Genomic DNA, 8,964 nt, shown 5'->3' with positions numbered 1-8,964 from the left:
CCTGCTGATTTGCTTTGAATTTAAACTGATGGCTGTACTAGGTCAAAGTGGTCTAAACAGCCTCTACCTTTGGTTTGATATTAGTATGAGATAGATTATATATTAGACACATTATAAATAATGCACACTGTAATACAAAAACTGACAGCATAATTTTCCTGGTTACCGATTTATTAAAGACAAAATATCCAAAACAAAGAAGATCAGAAGACTACATGCTAAAATAACGATAAAATGATGGTAAAAAAGCATCACTGTTTCTATTATCCGAATAGATGAATGCCAGCTGGAAAATTCAGACATACTGAATAGAATCAGATTGACTGCAAATTGCATAGAATGGCAGTCAAAAACCCTTTCACAGAAATAAAAAGCTGAAGGAAGAACAAGTGTTCACTCTAGTAAGGGAAGGAAATAGTGTTCTGGTATAAGGAGTTTGTGCAGAGGATGCAAAGCATTTGCAGGAAACCATCTGGGTATCCTGCAGCACAGAAAAGAGGAAATAAGAGTAAGGAAGCGGTTGAGGGGCACAGAGGAAAGGCAGCAGAGAAACAGACCTTTAGAAGATGAGGAAACCATATACAAAGAGAAAGAATTTCATCCACAAAACTATCTGGGAGAAGAGGAGCACAAAAAAGCTTGCAGAAACATTTAGCAAGACTTAGGAAACGAAATCATTCTGACACACATAACCAAATCAGACAGCTTCTTCAGAATAAAAAAGGATCGAAAAGCCCTTGAAATGTAATGGTTTATTACACACAGAACAGTGTATTTCATACAAGCATGTTATGACTGTTCTAGACATAATGAGAGGATTAAAGAAACACAAGAGCTATTCACGTTCTGAAAAATTTTTTTTAAATTTCCCCAGACATTTACAAAATATCTTTGCAGTGAAAAATATAAACAAACTCAATCACACAGCATACCTTTTTATTCCTACTTACACACCAATAAGTTTTCAATACAATTTAGATCACCAGTTGGTTTTCAGAACTCCGTTCTTCAGTAATTATTAAAAGCAGAAAGAGGAGGTAGAAATACAATTTTTGCAGAGGTCTTCCAGTTTTCTCTCCTGCACGTACATCTGCTTCCCCCGCCTCCACCCCACCCACCCCCTGCTGGTTGTAAACTTTCCAGTGCTGAAGCATGCTTCGAGAATGACCTCAGCCTCACAAAGAGGCAAGGCATATCTCTCCCCCATTTTAACATGAGGTCCACCTTTCCTGTCTTGCACAAAACTGCACCTAGCCCAAGGGTTTGTTGTCCAAAAAAAAGCAGTACTGGCAGTAATAGAATATATAAGAATAGCAACTGCATTAGGCTATTGGATTTGACACCCTCACAATTATTAATACGGGACACTGTACTGGAGTCATTCTAATATCGCTGGGGAGGCAGAGATTGTGTGCATTCTCTAACGTTGACCTGTTTGATACACTGAAGAATTGGCTTGGGAGGGATGCAATATGTCCTGGGTCACGGGTCCTAAAATGCACAGCAGTCCAAAACATCCAGATACTATTCACAATTGTATTTCTTTACCTCCTATTGCACTGCAGGAATCAACTAACACTTTCACGCACAGATGAGATGGATTAAAAAAAAAAAAAAAAAAATCAAGATGTCTGTTATTCCCCTCCAATTTATAATTTTGGCTTGATATTAAAAAGTCAATACAGTACAGATGGTACGGTTAAAGCCTATTCACATCCAGCTGCTCAGGAATCAAACAGGTCCTGTGTGGATAAAATAATCTGAGCTGTACCTTTCTTGTATAAAGCTGATAGTGACTTTGGCATGGTACTTCATTCTGCGATGGAGGAAACAATCCCTTTTCCGAGAGACAGCAACAGTGCTCTGTTGACGTTTTTTGAAGCAGATGTACTCACCTGGACAATTGAATGCACTCCAACTGTCTGCATTGCTTGGCTTTCATCATCTGATGCAATAGCTACAAAACTAAATCCCCGAAAAAGTTGATGTGCATTAGCACTAGGTGGGATACCAGGCGAATCTGAAAAACACATCATCTACTTACAAGCACAGTTTTTAAAACATAGAGATGAGATTATGTCTACTCTGAAGAGCAAACTCCAGCTTTATTTTATAAAGCACACGAGAACTAAAATTTGCAGAAAGTGTTTCTGAGGACTGAAGTACTAACAATTACTGAATTGTTTTGCATATACCATCTAGAAACACAACTGATAATCAACGACGACACAGATCATATTACTACCAAACAATATTTTAATTTATAAAAAACAGTACTTTGCAGAAAATATTTATATAGAACAGAATATATGTTACATTTATAGAGTAGAAATACTCAAATTTGCTAACAACCTGATTTTGTAAAGAAAAAAATATATCATATTTTGAACAGATCACTATGCAGAGACAGCCTGCACTGAAATGGCAACTTTGCCACCCAGAGTCTGAAATAACTAAGCTTCTACATACACATAGCACGTAGATTCACCATCATGAATTAAATGAAGCCATAGAATATGGCCTAAAGACACACAGACACAGGTAGTCTTTCTGAATTAAAAAAAAAAATTAGATTACTTAGACATGTCAAGCTGAACTTATGTATATGTTTCATTGCTGAGGGTTACTTTAATAAAAACAGGACAACTCAGTTATCCCACATGATATATTTATACCAAAGACAACAAAAACTTCTATGAACTTGTCTGTGAGCATTCAGTTAGCCCAGCTACACCTGGAATAACAAGACACTTTACATAAGATGAACAGGAACAATGTTTCTAATTTTTGAATAGGTAAATTGTTTCAGTCTTCTCTTTTTACCTTTTGGAGTTTTTGCTGTAAACTCAGGGTCAAAATAAAATGTATCTTCAGGTCTGCCAGTTGCAGGTTTAAAAGGGGGATGAATTTCTCTCCTGTACAATTTCTGAAGAGAAGGCATAGGCCAGAGTCAATTAGAAGGTTGCATGACACCACCAAACAACTAACCAAGAAATTTCCTGAATTAATTTTGAATTAGATACTTACATTCCAATCTATTTTGGAAAAGAATGCATGCCTCTTAATTTCTTCAACTCCATCTGGACCTGCTCCTTTTATAAGGAAGAAAAATGTCTGTAAATTATTTTCTTTTTGGTCAAAAGAATGACTAGCAAAATTATATTCTTATTTCTTCTGCATTAATGTTAGATGTATGAATTGCGGAAGTTACAGTATTTTGCTGATCACAGAAAAACAAACAAGCAAACCATGTTCTTACTTCAAAGCCTATTTTACACAAGAAACTGCAAATTTATTTACTCGGTTTAATAATAATTCATAATATCAGTATTATGATCAAATTTAAAGTGTTCTGCTAAACACTTTACCTAGTCTGTTTGCTGGGTTTCTTTTGAAGAGCATTCGCAGAAGACTTTGTGCTTCAGGACTCAAGAACTGAGGCATTCCAAGTTTGGCCCTATAGAACAAAAATAATTAATAGCATACAAACATATTTATGTAAGAATTAACTCTGTATAACCCCTGTCCTTTGTCATTCAACAAACCCATTTCAAACACAACAGCATCACTGAGAAATTGCCTTCAGACATCAGAAACAGAGCACAAGTACTGTCAGTCATGTAAACCTGTAATTTTTTTCCACCTGTTCTGAGTAGTATAATACTTCCAGTAATGAATCAAACTTAAGTAGTGGAAGAGGTGGTAAAAAAAGTAGAAAAAAATAGTTACAGTGTAACAGTTGTAAAACTTGTACATTTTTGTAGGATGTTTTGATTCACTTTTAAGTTCAGTTATTACCAAATAACACCAAACAAGCAAATCCATTCTGACAGTAAGATGAAAGACATTTTAGAAGGGGTAAGAAACTACCACAGTGTGACATGCACCAAGAACACCCAAGCAAAGTAACAGGAAACCCAAGCTAGAAACAGAAACTGAATTGAGGTAGGACAGATTTTGCAAGATTAGCAGGTAAAAAAAAACAGGAAAAGGTAATTCCCTTCTGTCTTTCTAGCTCCAGCCCAATCCATTTCAAATATTACTTTCCATCTTGTCAGTCTTGAACTTTTATATTTAAGTTTTTGTAGTTCTGTCAGTAATCCTTGCCATATTTATCTCCTTTCCATTTAATGTTGAGCCTCCATCGTCTCACTGTTACTAGGTCTCACTACTACTTATGATCATGACAACAGTGAGGATGGATATAACTCCCTCCTTTCCATCTCATACTCAACCTGTAGCTTGTATTTTTCTGTGACAGTCCATGACACAAGCTTTCTCTGTTTCAACCAGCAGACATGATTTGCCTTGTGTTCCAGCCATTCATAGATGTCCATCTCTGTGATACTTCAGCAAATGCATACACGTTGCCATTAATTCACTATTCATTACTTTAAAAGTAGAATGTAGTAATTTTTCATTCTTTTCAGCATTCAAGAAGCTGCAGGGGGTGGGGTGGGTGGGCGGGCGGGAGGGCGACAAGTCTGGAAAACTTTGGTTTCTTTGTCCTTTTCAGTAACATACTACAGGCAGATCAATGAAGGAATGGGCAGTGGGCCACCCAATGCTTCCCAATTGTCATGCACCACTGGGAGCTGAATTCTTACTCATGCACTCTGTATGCAGGGATTTCACTGCGTGTTCACTTGATGTCTTTTCTGCTCACACCAAAGTCTCACAGAGCTGCACCAGAAGAAGCAAGCAAGAAAGACGTTGTCTTTCGAAGCACAACAGTATCATTTACAATGTTATTCGAAGAACAGAGAACAGAGAACTAAATACAACAAGACTGTGCTTGGAGTGTGTGGAAAATGGTCCTATTATAACCCAAAACAGCTCTAACAGTAGGATGCAGCCCTGGAGGTTCAGCATGAGAGGTCAACTGCTTAGAAAAATCTAAAACCAGGCCAAAACCACGACTGCAATTAATTTTATGAAGAAGTGACTCAATGAATAGAAACACAAAATGTAGATGAAATTCCAGAGGACTGGTGTGTACTGCAGTCCCATAGTGGAGTGAACAGGAGGCTCTTGTGCAAACCGCAGAGTTTAAGATCGTCATCGCCCCCTTTCCATCACCTAGGAGCACCTCTCACAATATCAGTATCTTTTACTGGCCACGTGACACGGCAGAAGAAAAGGCAGTCACCTGGTCCTTAGAGTTCCTAGGTTATACAACTACATGAGTGACAGCAGATTTTTTCTGACATTCCTGATGGACAAAGACAGAATTTTATATGAAGGCAAACCTCTTCAGTAAAGGAGAAAAGATGCTTTAAGAAGTTAAGTTTATTGCTGCAGACTATGATTTCTTCAAATTGCATATTTTCTCCATTTTAAAAAAACACAGTAAAACACAGAAGAATAAAAAAACCCCCTTGTCTTGGTAATGTTATGAGAAATAAAGAGTCCAGAAAAACATGTTGTAAGAAGAATAAATTTTCAGTGGATTTTCAGGAACAGAAGGTAAGAAAAGCGATATATCTTAAATGATACACTATGAAAATATGAATTCATATGCACACCTGTCCATTTTAAACAGTTTTATGAAAAATTTAAGGACAAATATAGTACATTTATTGGTATACAGAAAATAAAACATACTGCCATCCTTATGGGGCCAGACAAAAAATGTGAACTTACCAGAAAAGACTTAAATATCTTCTGTTTCTTAGCTGCTCATATTACCAACAGCAAAATACATTTATATGTAATAATAACTGTACATAACATCAAAAAATGGTAAAATTTCTTTACTTCATATCACATTTTTTGTGCAGCTCTGAAACTAATAACAATTACAAAGACTAGAAGGTGTGATGAGAAAAGTTGGAAAGGGAATTAGAGATACATGCTTAGATGAAATCTGAAAGTAATTATGAATGGCAATTAATGGGGAGATGCAAGGATATTCTACTTGGCAAGTGAATACAGAAGATTTTTGTAGCAACAGTGGAAAGACTATTGAGGAACACAGCAGAGTCACATGCAGGCAGAGGAAAGAAGAGAAAGATGTGACTCGTGAGACAAAAAAATGCTTGGCTCCTGAAGTAAGAAGAGAGTGTGGTAGAACTATTTCAGACTAGCTTCTTGTAAATAGGAGTTTATGCTTGCTGTGAATAGATAGAACCTTGTAGTTAAAGGCATTCAGTAATCACAACATGAAGATTTGAATTGGCATGGTGTTGAGGCAACAGAAGAAACTAGCATCACAAATTACATATGCAAATATATGAGGAAGAAAAACAAAGGCAAAAAATAACATAACATATGATTTATGAAAGCAAAAGCAAGGAAAAAAAGAGTCTTGTTTTCTAGCAGTTTTTACTTTCTAATTGGTTAGAAAAAATATGAAAGAATTTAATATATTTACTTTTCAAAACAGGCTGTTGGAGCAAAAGAAATGCCGGTTTTGGTAAGTGGGTAGACAAATGGTAATGGGACTAAGAACAAGGATAAACAATGAAGCAGAAAACAAAACAGTCTTATGAAGCTTCCATGGAAAAAAATTGTATTAGTAAAAAATGGATGGAAACTGAGAAGTGAAACTATGATATGAGGAAACAGTTGTTTGTACAGTGTTATGCTACAGTCCCAAAAGCAGGAAAATTATGTCACAGGTTGCATTAATTCAGAATATATGTAGGGGATCAGCAAGGGGTAAAAAAGCAGGCTTTCATTAGCAAAAACAAGAACGTTAACTGCATGAAGGAAAGCAATGTCTACAATATAGCTAATGTAAAATCTATACTGGAAATAGCAAAGGGAAAAATTGGAGCTTGGGCAAATCACAGGAGAGTACATAAGGCAGGATGCACTTTCATAAATAGGAGAAGTATCAGGGAAGCAAGTTGTTTTCAGCAGCAGTAATATATATAAAGAAATAGGGTGAGGAGCTGGTAAGATAGAGAAGGATAAAAAAACCCCAACAAAACCCAAACCAACACCCTAAAACAAACAAGAAAAAAAAGGGGAAAAGCGCATAGATTATAAAAAAGAATAAGAAAGTTTAAAAATATTATGGAAATAAGATGGCAAAGATCATATGGTTGGAGAAGTTATTATTACGGATTAGAGAGCTGCTATGAAATTCTTTGTACCTGGTATGGGGGAGGAATAGAAAGGCAAATTAGATAGGCGGCAAAGGGAATTAATAGTATGGAATAGGGAGTGAGGATTTACCAGTACCTTTGGAAATGAGGGAAGAGTAGAAATTAGATATTGCAGCCCGGAGGGCATCCCTGTAGAATACCTGATGAGATATATAAATAAGAGTGTACTCACTTGAGAATCATAGTCATGGTTTCTTTTCTGTCTTTCCCTTGGAAAGGTAGAGTACCAGTGAGCATTTCAAACTGTATAGAGTAAAACTTTCATCAATTACATTACCTGGACAAAATCTAATTTTTGACAAAACTACTTAGCATCTTAACCTTCCGAAATTCATGCATGTTAACAAATCTGCGCAAAACAACTTCTCATTGTACAATTTAAATTACTGTGAGCACTGAGCAGCCTTTGCCATTTTTAAATATTTGCCATTGTGAAATATTTTCCTGTATTGATACCTTGCTTTACATGCTTTTATCTGAACAATTCAGACTATGACGTTCTGTGTTTTATTTCTGCCTAAGAAGTTTACTCTTGGAAGATTAGATCTATACAACTCTATTCTAATTTTCAAGAGGGTAGAGGGGTAGGGAAAAAGATTCCCCTTTCAAAAGTGAGTGACAACTTCTCCTCATGCAGAGATATTTAAAAAGGTAAAAATTTTTAAAATTGGCATGTACATAGCCTTCATTGGAAAGGGGAAAAAGGTTAGTTGGTTGACAAGGACATGCATGACGAAAAGTGGTTACTGTATGCATACAGTGGAAATTAAGCCTGAAGGAACACGTAAGAGCTACACAATATGTGCATGCACATTCTACAGTGCCTGGTAGAGGGCAACAGACTGTTAAAATACTGATTTGTTCTGAAAGTGACTGAGTAAAAATAGAGAAATATAAAGGCACTTGCGATGGGCTGCAGTACACTGCAGGGATATAACATCTAAGAAGCAGTGGAAGCATTCTGGAAGTGGAAGCAGTGACGGCAGCCAACACTGAGGAAGAAATCCTGACTTTTGGTTTAAGAATTTGAAAACAATTTAGTTTAAAAATAATTTCATGAAATGTCATGGCATAACTTAAAGCCATTAAAATGGAAATAAAGGAACCATCTGAACAGCTTATGTAAACTTAAGCCATCCTGAACAAGATATCCTCTATTCCCCTCTTCTGTTACGACCCAAACATTCAGCTTTCTAAGCATTAAAAATGTACGTGGCTAACTTGAGTGAATAATGTATGATTGTAGTATTCCTAGATCTACAGAAAGAGCATGAAGTTGAAGTAACATTCTTTAAAAGCCTTTTCACTAAAACAAATTTTTAAATTTCTTACTACCCTATAAAGTATTCAGAGAATAAAATCTGCCAACTCTTTACTACTGCTAGATACTTGTAACTCTAAGTATTTTTTATTATATACTTATAATACTTAATACCTATAGTTAAAATTTTAAATTTAATATAATGCCAACATGAAAAAGATACTACTTTTAACACTTCAGACAAATGTCACAAAGATGTGAGAGGAATAAGCCAAAACTATAAAAAGCCTAACCTTCTGTTTATTTATATCTATCTTAGATCTTCACAAATTGCACTTGCAGGAAAACTTTTTTAAAGGTAAATTTGTAGTGCTGCATGTTTCGCTTTCATTTGCTTGAAATTATTGAAATAAGCTCCTATTTGTCACAAGCTGAGACACTTGTATTAAGAACTCAGCATACATGTTCCTTGTCTCACCAAAAACTACTATATTCCAACATTACTGGGCCAATTGTACTTTCAGAATAAGCCAACGCTGGCCTTACCTAGTGAGCACCTTTCACTTCATCAGGAGAGTACCTCAAATTCGT

At 35.9% G+C, this 8,964-nt stretch overlaps 1 protein-coding gene across 1 annotated transcript in view; it reads right to left on the bottom strand.

Annotated features, from left to right (window-relative positions):
- RPS6KA3 (ribosomal protein S6 kinase, 90kDa, polypeptide 3) overlaps nucleotides 1-8,964 on the bottom strand; it is a 31,316-nt gene that overhangs the window by 14,047 nt on the left and 8,305 nt on the right. Inside the window, exons 6-10 of the mRNA XM_010146158.1 lie at nucleotides 7,285-7,355; nucleotides 3,369-3,457; nucleotides 3,028-3,092; nucleotides 2,824-2,926; nucleotides 1,896-2,020 (exon numbers count right to left, since the gene is read on the bottom strand). Of these exons, the coding sequence (XP_010144460.1) occupies nucleotides 1,896-2,020; nucleotides 2,824-2,926; nucleotides 3,028-3,092; nucleotides 3,369-3,457; nucleotides 7,285-7,355 (453 nt within the window). The remainder of the gene's footprint in view (nucleotides 1-1,895; nucleotides 2,021-2,823; nucleotides 2,927-3,027; nucleotides 3,093-3,368; nucleotides 3,458-7,284; nucleotides 7,356-8,964) is intronic.

Source organism: Buceros rhinoceros, unplaced genomic scaffold, assembly GCF_000710305.1.
Source record: "Buceros rhinoceros silvestris isolate BGI_N320 unplaced genomic scaffold, ASM71030v1 scaffold11392, whole genome shotgun sequence".
NCBI lineage: Eukaryota > Metazoa > Chordata > Aves > Bucerotiformes > Bucerotidae > Buceros > Buceros rhinoceros.
The sequence above is the reverse complement of the archived record's forward strand: the minus strand, read 5'-3'. Positions and strand labels throughout refer to the sequence as shown.